The sequence below is a fragment of the Salmo salar genome, chromosome 10 (assembly GCF_965601325.2).
Source record: "Salmo salar chromosome 10, fSalSal1, whole genome shotgun sequence".
In the NCBI taxonomy this organism is placed as follows: domain Eukaryota; kingdom Metazoa; phylum Chordata; class Actinopteri; order Salmoniformes; family Salmonidae; genus Salmo; species Salmo salar.
In genome coordinates this window covers 44,909,338-44,925,272 of record NC_138300.1, presented here as the reverse complement: position 1 = coordinate 44,925,272, position 15,935 = coordinate 44,909,338, and the positions used below count along the sequence as shown (strand labels likewise).

Here is a 15,935-nt window from a genome sequence, read left to right as displayed (position 1 = left end):
ATCCCAAAAACTCAGTTTTGTTGGCACGTTTTGTTCAGTAATTCACTGGCTCCAAGGCGGTCAAAACATGCAGAAGAATACATCCTAATAGTACCGGTAAAGTTTGTCGAAACATGTCAAACGATGTTTATAATTAATCCTCAGGTTGTCAATTATCTAAATAATCGATAATATTTCAATCGGACAATAGCGTATTCAATAGAAAGGAAAAACAACAAAGAGCGCGCACACAGTCACGCTCGTAAACCAGTACTGCATGATTCTATAGTCCACTTACCAAAAGGTCTCATTCTTCTTAATTTTTCAGAAAACAAGCCTGAAACCATGTCTAAAGACTGTTGACATCTAGTGGAAGCCATAGGAACTGCAATCTGGGTCCTAACCCCTTATATGGTTGATAGGCTTTCAATGGAAAACAACTCACATCAAAACAATCCCACTTCCTGGATGGATTTTCCTCAGGTTTTTGCCTGCCATATCAGTTATGTTATACTCACAGACATTATTTTAACAGTTTTGGAAACTTTAGAGTGTTTTCTATCCAATACTACCATGCATCTGCATATCCTAGCTTTTGCGCCTGAGTAACAGGCTGTTTACTTTGGACATGCTTGTCATCCAACCCTCAAAATACTGCCCCCTTGGCCGAAGAGGTTGTGCCTGAAATGGCTCCCTATTCCATATATAGTCCACTAATACCTGTGGCCCCTGGTCAAAGAAAGTGCACTATATAGGGCATAGGGTCCCATTTTGGAAGCCTATTCAGGGTGCAAATGGAGACCTTTCTGTGTCCTGGACACTGGACAGACTGCAGCAGATTATTTATAGTCTTGACATGGCACTCACTCCTCACATAGTGGCATTTCCCTGGATCAACACAGCAGTGTTTGGGGAGCTTTGTTCTGCTTTCAGCAGTCGTTCCCATAAACCACTGGGATGGAAGGCAGCAGGCATGTCTGTCTGAGAGTCCTCTTGTCACAGAGACAGGGATTTACCTCTAAATTGTATACGGAAATCCAGGGTTGACGTTAATTCCATTTAAATTCATTCAGTTCAGTTTACTTCCTGAATTGAAATTGAATTGACCCCCAGGCACCCTCCAAGCTTTTAGTAGTTTAAACACTCAACCTGGTCCATGCTATATTTAACTAAACTGGCAAAACAATTAAGGCAAATTCTCACAATTCCCACTATGTGACATGTTGTGTTGTCTGATGTCATCATTAGGTGTAGTGTAGTGAACCCAGGAGCCAGGTCTGTTTTGGAGCCAGGGAGCTGTGTGTATGAGGCTTTAAATAGCCCTACCGGAGACCGAGACAGAGACAAGGTTGTCAGAATCTACCTCGCATTGCCGTTGGCTCTCTAATTGTGGATGTAAGTGTTATAAACAGTATATAGTCCACTTTTCCACACGTAAACCCACCAAGATTTTAAGCTGAACCAGCTACTCTACTAAGGCCTTATAAATGACAGTTTTATCCACCTACATATGAATCATTGTATTCATATAGCCTATATGTTTTCCCCTTCCTGGAGTGTGGGGGGGAGGGGGGGGGGGGGGGGTATATGTCTGTATTTCCAGCTTTGGAATCTCACACCAGTATCTCGATGGGGAGCAGGTGTTCCTTCTCGTTCTCTCTTCCCCCTCTCCCTCTCTCCCCCCCTCCCTCTCTCTCTCGCTCTCTCTCTCTCTCTCTCTCTCTCTCTCTAACCCCTCTCTCTGTCTCTGTCTGTCTTTGTCTGTCTCTCTCTGTCTCTTTCTCTTTCTCTCGCTCTCTCTCTCTTATTCTCTCTCTCTCTCTCTCTCTCCTCTCTCTCTCTCTCTCTCTCTCTCTCACTCTCTCTGGAAAAAAAAGTCTGTCACTATCTAACAACCAGGGCCACACACAAGCTGCTAAACCCTTGCTGTTGTATACCCCCTATACTTATACCTAACCACCATATCCCCTTACCTTATTTTGTCTATCAGAAAGAGGCCACACAGCAGGAGAGGAGAGAGCTGGCTGTATGCTGCTGTATGTCATTGTTGCTCGCTATCCCTTGAAGTTACTGACCGTGTTGCAGTCTTGGATTCAAACAGTTTTGAAAATAATTTTAAGTACTTCATACTGTATGTGCCTGATTTAGCAAGCTAGAGCAAACGCTCAATGTATTTGAAAGATTTGAAATAGCATTTGAACCCAGTTCTGCTGTGTTATAGAATCGAATAGAATAAAACTTTATTGTCCTTCCAGGATGGAAACTTTTATTTGGCATCAGCTTCCATTAAAAGGATCACATATACATACATTCTCACATCATACACATTTTAACCAGTCAGTCCATCATGTTTCATACAGTACACTAACAACATAGATGACATTAATACATTCACTCACAAACAACCACTGTCCCAACTACACTGGATAGATAAGTACACAATTTACTTTGCATTTAGTAATCCAAAAGCACAAGGAACAAATGAATGTTGAACACGTTCTTCTTGGCCATGGGAATTCTGAAGCGCCGGCCAGAGGGAAGCCTCTCGAACTGAGGGTGTAGAGAGGGTGTGAGAGGTCGCCAACGACAGCCAGGGCCTTCTTTTTGTTTGCCTTGCGGAACAGACTGCTCAAATGTGCCTGTGGTTGACCAATTACTTTGCTGGCTGTATTTACTATTCTGGTCAGTTTTATTTTGCTCCTCACGCTCAGATTACTATACCAGACTGTCATAATGAATATGAGGATGCTCTCCACCAGCTCAGATTACCATACCAGACTGTCATAATGAATATGAGGATGCTCTCCACCAGCTCAGATTACCATACCAGACTGTCATAATGAATATGAGGATGCTCTCCACCAGCTCAGATTACCATACCAGACTGTCATAATGAATATGAGGATGCTCTCCACCAGCTCAGATTACCATACCAGACTGTCATAATGAATATGAGGATGCTCTCCACCAGCTCAGATTACCATTCCAGACTGTCATATTATGAGCACTAGTGACATTAGTTTGTTTGCTTTAAGATTGATAGCTCTTTGACGTTCACCCATGTCATCGCTTATTGGGGCGGCAGGTAGCCTAGTGGTTAGAGCATTGGACTAGTAACCGGATGGTTGCAAGATCAAATCCCCGACCTGACAAGATAAAAATCTGTTGTTCTGTCCCTGAACAAGTCATTTAACCCACTGTTCCTAGACCATCATAGAAAATAAGAATTTGTTCCTAGTTAAATAAAGGTAAAATGAAAATGTGCTCAGGTGAAACATCCTGAGGTTCTTTGAATTGGCACCATTCTCATTTTGTTAGAACACTACTCTCATCAATATGAACGGACTGCCAAAGGCATCTTTTCTACGCTTTCCATGACAGCTATGAGTATACATGCAGTACTTCTTGTCAATCTGATTGATTCGGTCTGGTCAGAATGCACACTTCATCTCTCTGTCTCATTAATTCTCAATGTTATTATTATTATGTAAGTGTGTCCAATATATAGTTACTGCCTGAAGGGTTGTACTGTATTAGTCTGCACCTCCTGTATATATTGTCTCTAGCATGGAGAAATACCTTCAGCCATTTATATATTGTCTCTAGCATGGAGAAATACCTTCAGCCATTTATATATTGTCTCTAGCATGGAGAAATACCTTCAGCCATTTATATATTGTCTCCATCATGGAGAATCATCTCCAGCCATTTATATATTGTCTCTAGCATGGAGAAATAACTTCAGCCATTTATATATTGTCTCTAGCATGGAGAATCATCTTCAGCCATTTATATATTGTCTCCATCATGGAGAATCATCTTCAGCCATTTATATATTGTCTCCATCATGGAGAATCATCTTCAGCCATTTATATATTGTCTCCATCATGGAGAATCATCTCGCAGGCCCTCATGGAGTCATCTCCGCCTGCCATCATGGAGAATCATCTTCAGCCATTTATATATTGTCTCCATCATGGAGAATCATCTTCAGCCATTTATATATTGTCTCCATCATGGAGAATCATCTCCAGCCATTTATATATTGTCTCCATCATGGAGAATCATCTTCAGCCATTTATATATTGTCTCCATCATGGAGAATCATCTCCAGCCATTTATATATTGTCTCCATCATGGAGAATCATCTCCAGCCATTTATATATTGTCTCCATCATGGAGAATCATCTCCAGCCATTTATATATTGTCTCCATCATGGAGAATCATCTCCAGCCATTTATATATTGTCTCCATCATGGAGAATCATCTTCAGCCATTTATATATTGTCTCCATCATGGAGAATCATCTTCAGCCATTTATATATTGTCTCCATCATGGAGAATCATCTTCAGCCATTTATATATTGTCTCCATCATGGAGAATCATCTCCAGCCATTTATATATTGTCTCCATCATGGAGAATCATCTCCAGCCATTTATATATTGTCTCCATCATGGAGAATCATCTTCAGCCATTTATATATTGTCTCCATCATGGAGAATCATCTTCAGCCATTTATATATTGTCTCCATCATGGAGAATCATCTCCAGCCATTTATATATTGTCTCCATCATGGAGAATCATCTTCAGCCATTTATATATTGTCTCCATCATGGAGAATCATCTCCAGCCATTTATATATTGTCTCCATCATGGAGAATCATCTCCAGCCATTTATATATTGTCTCCATCATGGAGAATCATCTTCAGCCATTTATATATTGTCTCCATCATGGAGAATCACCTCCAGCCATTTATATATTGTCTCTAGCATGGAGAATCATCTTCAGCCATTTATATATTGGTCTCCATCATGGAGAATCATCTCCAGCCATTTATATATTGTCTCCATCATGGAGAATCACCTCCAGCCATTTATATATTGTCTCCATCATGGAGAATCATCTCCAGCCATTTATATATTGTCTCCATCATGGAGAATCACCTCCAGCCATGTATATGTTGTCTCCATCATGGAGAATCACCTCCAGCCATTTATATATTGTCTCCATCATGGAGAATCATCTCCAGCCATTTATATATTGTCTCCATCATGGAGAATCACCTCCAGCCATGTATATGTTGTCTCCATCATGGAGAATCATCTCCAGCCATTTATATATTGTCTCCAGCACGGAGAATCACCTCCAGCCATTTATATATTGTCTCCAGCATGGAGAATCACCTATAGCCATGAATATATTGTCTCCAGCATAGAGAAGCAGAATGATTGACATGGCGGCTTATTGAAAGTTCTATAAGAGGTGAGACTAGAAAGAATCCTTCAACATATGTTTGAAGTGATATCACGTTATTTGGAATGTGAATGGTAAACTCCCCTATCTTACCTAGGCGTATGTGTTGCTGCCACCCATACTACAGTAGAGATGGATGTGCCTGACATTTTTAAGGTGATACTACAAAGGAATATGGGATATGAGTGGTATAATCCTGTGATGTTGTTTACAGTAGGACATGAGTGAATCTCTGCCCATCAACAGTTTGTAAACTCAGTATGTCTCTCCATGCAGTTAGGGTTGACGCAGAGCAGTTTGTGGTGGGCAGTGCCCTCTAGAGGTGGGGTCAGTCAGTGGGAATCTCCCTTGTGGGACTACTGTTTGTTCTCCAATGGAACCCCCTGTCCATGTGTGTAGAGGCAGGAGGAGGGGTATGGTGGGGTTTTGGCAGTGACAGAGTAGCCCTTCTCCCTAGCCAGGAAAACAAGTGGCGTCTCGGTGGTATAGACCAGACCCCCTATTTGTCATCGCTATTTTCTGGTAAACCCCCCCCCCCCAACCCCCCAACCATCCACCCAAACCTGCTAGGAGCCAGAGGGACAACAGCTCAGAGTATATCAGCTGTGACACTCCCTCAGCGGGGGTGGAAAACAATCGGATGCGTCCGGTTTTCAGGGGAAATGGAAAGAGAGCCTGTGACATGACTTCCGCTTTCGGACGTTAACAAGGCGATATCTTAACTCCTCCTCCACATTTACTGTATTGGTTGAACAGTGTGGAAGAGAAGTTTGACAGTTTGACCAGAAATAAATAAATGACGCTCACGCATTTATTTTATGCCTCCTACGTTAGGTTAGCTGTGACAGAACACTAATGTGGTCGCCAGTTGGATGAAACATTTAGTATGCATCTGTAGTTGTAGTAGTTTATTTACGACGTATACAGTCTGATTCTTGTGTGTTGGACACTGCTTCCCAGTGCTCGTGACTGTACTGTAGACGATTGCGCATTAAGACAATTTCTGAATTGACCCCTTATAATGAATGAATATGATAAATAGTTTGATAAATAAATAGTTTGGTCTTCAGTGAAGACATAGAGCGTCTTATATGTGTTACCGCTTTATGATAGAGAATGTTTATTTTCTCATTTGTTTCTTTATGATTAATGGGATCACTGACTTGGATCCATTGACTCAAATCAAGAATATCCCGTATTGGTTTGGTTTCCCATTTTCTTTGACTATGTTGTTTTTTCCCTGTAGGAGAACCCTCCTCTTGCTCCTGTCAATATGCACAGCAGTACTGTCTGGAGAAGAAGACTACCGAGCACAAGGTAAGCAGCCTCCACCTCCTCCCCCGCCAACTCCCCCACTCTAATTCCAGCTGTACATTGTAGCAGTATACACCAACCCCATTCCTACCCCGCATCCACTAGCCGTCTCTGTTGCCATGGATTTGTTGTCTCATCTGTTGTGGATGAGAAAGTTACATTTTCCAGCTATAAAGTGATGTCAACAAAAATGAACAAACGCCTTGTTCTTCAAATGGAAACTGTTTCGCTATGAAAAGTATTGATTGTTACCGGGGCTTGTGCGGGTTTTATAGACATGGGTCTTAGTTTGAGCAATTGACATTTCACTTGTTGGCACCAAACATTCTGAGAGGGTGGGTGAATACTGACTCTTGAGGTTGCAGAGTTGCAGAATACCAGCACTTCTGATAAGTTGTTGTCATTGCTTTAGGGTTCAAACATGCCAACAGAATGAGATTACATAAAATAAGTGATTTATGACATTACCCTAGTATCAAGGACAGGAATTCTCCCTGATATGTGTTATTATTGCTCTGTGTTTGTATACATGTATGTATGAGTAATAACATAATGGTGAATAAGCAGGCTGAGGCCAGGGGGTCTGTCTGTCTGCCTATGAGTCAGAGGGACAGCTGCATGTGGGAGCTCATCTCCTCTTCCCATTCTTTTTTTAAACCCTCCCTTACATGTCTGCTCTTGCTCCTCTGGTCCTAGAATGCAGGTATAGACAACCCAAATAGCCTCCTTCCCTTCTCCCACGTCCCCCTGTGTGTCTCTCTCTCTCTCTCTCATTTCAATTAAATTCAAAGGGCTTTATTGGCATGGGAAACATATTTTACTTTGCCAAAGCAAGTGAAAAAGATTTTAAAAAAAACAAAAGTGAATTATACAATAAAAAAAATTAACAGTAAACATTACACTCACAAAAGTTCAAAAATAATAAAGACATTTGTCTATATACAGTGTTGTAACAATGTGCAAATAGTTAAAGTACAAAAGGGAAAATAAATAAACATAAATATGGGTTGTATTTACAATGGTGTTTGCTCTTAACTGGTTGCCATTTTATTGTGGCAACAGGTCACAAATCTTGCTGCTGTGATTGCACACTGTGGAATTTCACCCAATAGATATGGGAGTTTATCAAAATTGGATTTGTTTTCAAATTCATTGTGGTCTGTGTAATCTGAGGGAAATATGTGTCTCTAATATGGTCATACATTGGGCAGGAGGTTAGGAAGTGCAGCTCAGTTTCCACTTCATTTTGTGGGCAGTGTGCACATAGCCTGTCTTTTCTTGAGAGCCATGTCTGCGTACAGCGGCCTTTCTCAATAGCAAGGCTATGCTCACTGAGTTTGTACATAGTCAAAGCTTTCCTTAAGTTTGGGTCAGTCACAGTGGACAAATATTCTCTCTCTGTTTTTCGCTCTCTCTCTGTGTTTCTCTCTCTCTCTCTCTCTCTCTCTCTCTCTCTCTCTCTCTCTCTCTCTCTCTCTTTGTCTCTGTTTCTCTCTGTTTCTCTCTTTCTCTCTCTCTGTTTCTCTCTCTTTCTCTTTCTCTCTGTCTCTCTTTCTCTCTCACTAAGTATACCAATGAATTAAACTGAAGAGAACAGGGAAACTAAAGGTCAACCAGACTGAGATAATGCTTTAATGTGTTTGGCAACAGCTCTTTCTCTGGACAGATGCAGCGGATAAGTTGATAAGGTGATATCCATCAGTATTCCAGATAAGTATCAGGAAAAGAGACAGCGGTTGAGAGGCTTGGTTGGATGATTACATATTTCTGTTTCTCCTCTCTCCTCCCCCCTATGACCGTTGCAGAGCAACAACAAGTTCAGTCAGAGTTGTATGTTTAGCTGTCGGTGTTATTGTCCACTGGAGGAGGAACTGCTGTCAATCAAGTTCGAAACTAGTTTCACGTGGCGTGGGTCTCAACACACTTTACAGTAATGAGGCAAAAACAAGCAAACAGAAACTACTAGGCTTACTTCTGCTAAGGATATTATTATGGTGCCAGACCTTGGCTGACACCAGAGGTGAAAGTAGATGTAATTTCTTACCGGTACTGGACACCCAAGTGCGCGCATGCATTTAAAAAAATAGGCCTGCTACAAAAATTACAGGATAGCTTCTCACTGGGGATGTGGCCGATGTTCTCTGCTGGTACCAATAAGATAGGCTACTGTTCGCTCAATTAAGTTAAAATAACTAAAAGACAGATTGGAGTCTTTTCATTGTCATCTCTTTACAGCAATAGCCATTTGGTTTCCAAATAGTATTTCATCGATTGTATTTTTAAATACTGTGATGGGTGTCTGCTTTTCACTGACAGTCACAACTCAACAATAATCTATTTGTTATTTGCAGTGCGCTGCACAAATTGTGGGGCCTTCCGACTGTAGGTTATGTGATTTAAAACAATCCTCAGCAAAAAAAACAAATGTAAGCTAATGATCCTCATGCTTTCTGGTGTTGTAGCCTATTTTGAATGATTGTATTTATTTCTGTATAGACAGGACAGCTAATTAGGCTATATAATTTTGGCAATATAATTCTATTTACTTTCGGGACAGCTTAGCTTCCCCTAGCCTTATGGACACACCGCCTATGCCTTTTAATGTGGCCTAAACACAACCAGTCATGATGATTTCATCTGGATGTCATACAATCACTTAACAAAGGCACTCCTGTAGGCTACCCACGCACATTTGTTCACTCACAAAATACCCAACAGTGCACCTTTAATGTGATGCATGGAAAGAGACAGTTGCTAAAAAACATCTATGTGTATTGTAATAATATTCTGTGATTGTCATTAGGCCTACACTTGTAGCCTGAACCTTCACCTCCGCCTTCACAAAATGTAAGTGTTCTCCTCAAACTACAACGCAATTTGGAGCGTAGAGCACCTGGTTTCCAGTCATTTCAGTCATTTTTCATGCGGCTGACATGCAGTAATGGTAATGAATGGTGTCATAGCCTATGGCATGTTGTATTAATTGTGATAGGCTCACGCTTTACCTATACAACGTACCCCCACTATTTATTTTGCCGGGACGCCATACCAGACCGTGCCGCCTTACTTTCCCCCCTGGCTGACACTCAACTTGAATAAAACAGTGCACTGATGGGGGCTGGCCACTCAACATGGATATTACAGAGGACACGCCAGATATATTCCATATGCTTCCAACATGAATTGGCTCCACTCCTCCTCCTGAGGCAGGCCTCCCCCAGCTCCACTCCTCCTGAGGCAGGCCCAGCCCCAGCTCCACTCCTCCTGAGGCAGGCCTCCCCCAGCTCCACTCCTCCTGAGGCAGGCCAACCCCAGCTCCACTCCTCCTGAGGCAGGCCTCCCCCAGCTCCACTCCTCCTGAGGCAGGCCTCCCCCAGCTCCACTCCTCCTGAGGCAGGCCTCCCCCACCTCCACTCCTCCTGAGACAGGCCTATCCCCAGCTCCACTCCTCCTGAGGCAGGCCTATCCCCAGCTCCACTCCTCCTGAGGCAGGCCTCCCCCAGCTCCACTCCTCCTGAGGCAGGCCTTCCCCAGCTCCACTCCTCCTGAGGCAGGCCTATCCCCAGCTCCACTCCTCCTGAGGCAGGCCTCCCCCAGCTCCACTCCTCCTGAGGCAGGCCTCCCCCAGCTCCACTCCTCCTGAGGCAGGCCTATCCCCAGCTCCACTCCTCCTGAGGCAGGCCTATCCCCACCTCCACTCCTCCTGAGGCAGGCCTTCCCCAGCTCCACTCCTTCTGAGGCAGGCCTATCCCCAGCTCCACTCCTCCTGAGGCAGGCCCCCCCCAGCTCCACTCCTCCTGAGGCAGGTCTATACCCAGCTCCCCTCCCCTGAGTCAGGCTCAACTCAGGCTAAACCCAGGCAGTCATGGTTGCTCCAAGTCCTTTACCACCACCGATAGTACAGTACCAGTCAAAAGTTTGGACACACCTACTCATTGAAGGGTTTTTCTTTATTTTACTATTTTCTACATTGTAGAATAATAGTGAAACATCAAAATTATGAAATAACACATATGCAATCAATTAGTAACCAAAAAAGTGTTAAACAAATCAAAATATATTTTATATTTGAGATTCTTCAAAGTAGCCACCCTTTGCCTTGATGACAGCTTTGCACACTCTTGGCATACTCAACAGCCAGTTTAATCCTGTGGCGCGTTATTCAAATCCTTAGATATGCTATTACTTCAATTTTTAAAAAATATGACTATTTTACACCATTTTAAAGATAAGACTCTCGTTAATCTAACCACACTGTCCGATTTCAAAAAGGCTTTACAACGAAAGCAAAACATTAGATTATGTCAGCAGAGTACCGAGCCAGAAATAATCAGACACCCATTTTTCAAGCTAGCATATAATGTCACATAAACCCAAACCACAGCTAAATGTAGCACTAACCTTTGATGATCTTCATCAGATGACAACCCTAGGACATTATGTTATACAATACATGCATGTTTTGTTCAATCAAGTTCATATTTATATCAAAAACCAGCTTTTTACATTAGCATGTGACTAGCATGTGACTAGCATTCCCACCGAACACTGCCGGTGAATTTACTAAATTACTCACGATAAACATTCACAAAAAGCATAACAATTATTTTAAGAATTATAGATACAGAACTCCTCTATGCACTCGATATGTCCGATTTTAAAATAGCTTTTCGGTGAAAGCACATTTTGCAATATTCTCAGTAGATAGCCCGGCATCACAGGGCTAGCTATTTAGACACCCAGCAGGTTTAGCACTCATCAAAGTCAGATTTACTATAAGAAAAATGTTCTTACCTAGGTTGTCTTCGTCAGAATGCACTCCCAGGACTTCTACTTCAATAACAAATGTTGGTTTGGTCCAAAATAATCCATCGTTATATCCAAACAGCGGCGTTTTGTTCGTGCGTTCTAGACACTATCCTAAAGGCTAAATAAGGGTGACGAGCATGGCGCAATTCGTGACAAAAGAATTCTAAATATTCCATTACCGTACTTCGAAGCATGTCAACCGCTGTTTAAAATCAATTTTTATGCCATTTTTCTCATAAAAAAGCGATAATATTCCGACCGGGAATCTGCGTTTAGATAAACAGACAAAGGAAAACAAAGCATTCGGTCGAAGCGGGCACGCGCCTAAGCCCATAGTACTCTGAGTTGCTACTTGCCAAAAGCGATAAAGTGTTTCAGCCAGAGCCTGCCTCGATATCGTTCAACGTTTTCCCGGGCTCTGAGACCCTATGGAAGACGTAGGAAGTGTCACGTTATTGCACAGATCTTCAATAAAAGTCTTCAATAAAAAGAGCCAAGATGAAACACTACTTCTCAGACAGGCCACTTCCTGCTTGAAATCTTCTCAGGTTTTGGCCTGCCATAGGAGTTCTGTTATACTCACAGACACCATTCAAACAGTTTTAGAAACTTTAGGGTGTTTTCTATCCAAAGCCAATAATTATATGCATATTCTAGTTACTGGGCAGGAGTAGTAACCAGATTAAATCGGGTACGTTTTTGATCTAGCCGTGTCAATACTGCCCCCTAGCCCTAACAGGTTAACACATTTTTGGTTACTACATGATTCCATATGTGTTATTTCATAGTTTTGATGTCTTCACTATTATTCTACAATGTAGAAAATAGTAAAAATAAAGAAAAACCCTTGAATGAGTAGGTGTGTCCAAACTTTTGACTGCTACTGTATGCTATTATTCTGTCTTTATATCATTGTAGACCCCACCACCACCAACACTACACCACCACTACACAGCAGGTTCAATCCATCATAAGAAGAGGAGGAGGAGGAATGCAGAACAGAGCAGAATGCTTAGTGACTGTCTGAGGACTGGGCTAGGGCAGCTTGTCTTCACATAATGAGACAGCTTGGAATCCTGGCTAATGTTACCCCAGGCAAAGAATGTCAAGGACATCGATTCTCTTTGCTGTACAGCTAGCGAGAGGAGAGTAGAGTAGAGTAGAGTAGAGTAGAGTAGAGTAGAGGAGAGGAGAGGAGAGGAGAGGAGAGGAGAGGAGAGGAGAGGAAAGGAAAGGAAGGAAAGGAAAGGAAAGGAAAGGAAAGGAAAGGAAAGGAAAGGAAAGGAAAGGAAAGGAAAGGAAAGGAAAGGAAAGGAAAAGAAGGGAGAGAAGAGAAGAGGAAAGGAGAGATATATTGCAGATACTTAGTCTGCATCCCAAATGGTACCCTTTTTCCCTATTTAGTGCACTACAGGCCCTAGTCAAAGGCAATGCACTAAATAGGGAATAGGGTGCCATTTGGGATGCCTACACAACTAGTCCCCAGGCTGCATACACAACTAGTCCCCAGTCTGCATACACAACTAGTCCCCGGGCTGCATACAGAACTAGTCTCCAGGCTGCATACACAGCTAGTCCCCAGGCTGCATACACAACTAGTCCCCAGGCTGCATACACAGCTAGTCCCCAGGCTGCATACACAACTAGTCCCCAGTCTGCATACACCACTAGTCCCCAGGCTGCATACACCACTAGTCCCCAGGCTGCATACACAACTAGTCCCCAGGCTGCATACACAACTAGTCCCCAGGCTGCATACACAACTAGTCCCCGGGCTGCATACAGAACTAGTCTCCAGGCTGCATACACAACTAATCCCCAGGCTACACCACTAGTCCCCCGGCTGCATACACAGCTAGTCCCCAGGCTGCATACACCACTAGTCCCCAGGCTGCATACACAACTAGTCCCCAGACTGCATACACAACTAGTCCCCAGGCTGCATACACAGCTAGTCCCCAGGCTGCATACACCACTAGTCCCCAGGCTGCATACACAGCTAGTCCCCAGGCTGCATACACAACTAGTCCCCAGTCTGCATACACAACTAGTCCCCAGGCTGCATACACAACTAGTCTCCATTCTGCAGACACAACTAGTCCCCAGGCTGCATACACAACTAGTCCCCAGGCTGCAGACACAACTAGTCCCCAGGCTGCATACACAACTAGTCCCCAGGCTGCATACACAACTAGTCCCCAGGCTGCATACACAGCTAGTCCCCAGGCTGCATACACCACTAGTCCCCAGGCTGCATACACAGCTAGTCCCCAGGCTGCATACACAACTAGTCCCCAGGCTGCATACACAACTAGTCCCCAGGCTGCATACACAACTAATCCCCATTCTGCATACACAACTAGTCCGCAGGCTCCATACACAACTAGTCCCCAGGCTGCATACACAACTAATCCCCATTCTGCATACACCACTAGTCCCCAGGCTGCATACACAACTAGTCCCCATTCTGCATACACAACTAGTTCCCAGGCTGCATACACAACTAGTCCTCAGGCTGCAGACACACTAGTTCCCAGGCTGCATACACAACTAGTCCCCAGGCTGCATACACAACTAGTCCCCATTCTGCATACACAACTAGTTCCCAGGCTGCATACACAACTAGTCCCCAGGCTGCAGACACACTAGTTCCCAGGCTGCAGACACACTAGTTCCCAGGCTGCATACACAACTAGTCCCCAGGCTGCATACACAACTAGTCTCCAGTCTGCATACACCACAAGTCCCCAGTCTGCATACACAACTAGTTGCCAGGCTGCATACACAACTAGTTGCCAGGCTGCATACACAACTAGTTGCCAGGCTGCAAACACAACTAGTCCCCAGGCTGCATACACAGCTAGTCCCCAGGCTGCATACACCACTAGTCCCCAGGCTGCATACACAACTAGTCCCCAGACTGCATACACAACTAGTCCCCAGGCTGCATACACAGCTAGTCCCCAGGCTGCATACACCACTAGTCCCCAGGCTGCATACACAGCTAGTCCCCAGGCTGCATACACAACTAGTCCCCAGTCTGCATACACAACTAGTCCCAGGCTGCATACACAACTAGTCTCCATTCTGCAGACACAACTAGTCCCCAGGCTGCATACACAACTAGTCCCCAGGCTGCAGACACAACTAGTCCCCAGGCTGCATACACAACTAGTCCCCAGGCTGCATACACAACTAGTCCCCAGGCTGCATACACAGCTAGTCCCCAGGCTGCATACACCACTAGTCCCCAGGCTGCATACACAGCTAGTCCCCAGGCTGCATACACAACTAGTCCCCAGGCTGCATACACAACTAGTCCCCAGGCTGCATACACAACTAATCCCCATTCTGCATACACAACTAGTCCGCAGGCTCCATACACAACTAGTCCCCAGGCTGCATACACAACTAATCCCCATTCTGCATACACCACTAGTCCCCAGGCTGCATACACAACTAGTCCCCATTCTGCATACACAACTAGTTCCCAGGCTGCATACACAACTAGTCCTCAGGCTGCAGACACACTAGTTCCCAGGCTGCATACACAACTAGTCCCCAGGCTGCATACACAACTAGTCCCCAGGCTGCATACACAACTAGTCCCCATTCTGCATACACAACTAGTTCCCAGGCTGCATACACTACTAGTCCCCAGGCTGCAGACACACTAGTTCCCAGGCTGCAGACACACTAGTTCCCAGGCTGCATACACAACTAGTCCCCAGGCTGCAGACACACTAGTTCCCAGGCTGCAGACACACTAGTTCCCAGGCTGCATACACAACTAGTCCCCAGGCTGCATACACAACTAGTCTCCAGTCTGCATACACCACAAGTCCCCAGTCTGCATACACAACTAGTTGCCAGGCTGCATACACAACTAGTTGCCAGGCTGCATACACAACTAGTTGCCAGGCTGCAAACACAACTAGTCCCCAGGCTGCATACACAGCTAGTCCCCAGGCTGCATACACCACTAGTCCCCAGGCTGCATACACAGCTAGTCCCCAGTCTGCATACACAACTAGTTGCCAGGCTGCATACACAACTAGTCCCCAGTCTGCCAACACAACTAATCCCCAGGCTGCATACACAACTAGTCCCCGGGCTGCAGGCAGGTCTAGGAAAGAGAGGACCTCATAAGCACATGAACTCAGACATGAGCACTGTGAGGCACGTTTACTCACTCAGTCTCTGTATTTTCCAAGGCCTCTATGGATGGACGGACAAAGCAACCTTTTGGCTGATTCCGAGCAATGGTATTCACCTAAAGCTAGTAAACCACAGACACCCTGCACCATACCCACTCAACCCCCCCCCCCCCCACAGTTTGGATCCCCATTTTAGACGATGCTAATAACATTTGATTATGTTATGATCACTGAATCCTTAATGCTTTTTCCTAAGTGTTTCCATGTGAACATGTTAAAAATACAAAAGCTACAAAGGTAAACGTCAGTCACCATCTGTTACCCCTTCCTCCCCACATTTATACCACGCTTTTCTAAATAAGTTATTGTCTGTTCAATTTGACCCGTGACCAAGGTGAAAGGTGTCGACGTCATACG

At 44.2% G+C, this 15,935-nt stretch overlaps 1 protein-coding gene across 1 annotated transcript in view; it reads left to right on the top strand.

Moving 5' to 3' along the window:
* Window positions 1–15,935, top strand: part of col24a1 (collagen type XXIV alpha 1) — a 199,944-nt gene that overhangs the window by 6,978 nt on the left and 177,031 nt on the right. Inside the window, exon 2 of the mRNA XM_014123375.3 lies at window positions 6,485–6,555. Coding sequence (XP_013978850.3) covers window positions 6,485–6,555 — 71 coding nt within the window. The remainder of the gene's footprint in view (window positions 1–6,484; window positions 6,556–15,935) is intronic.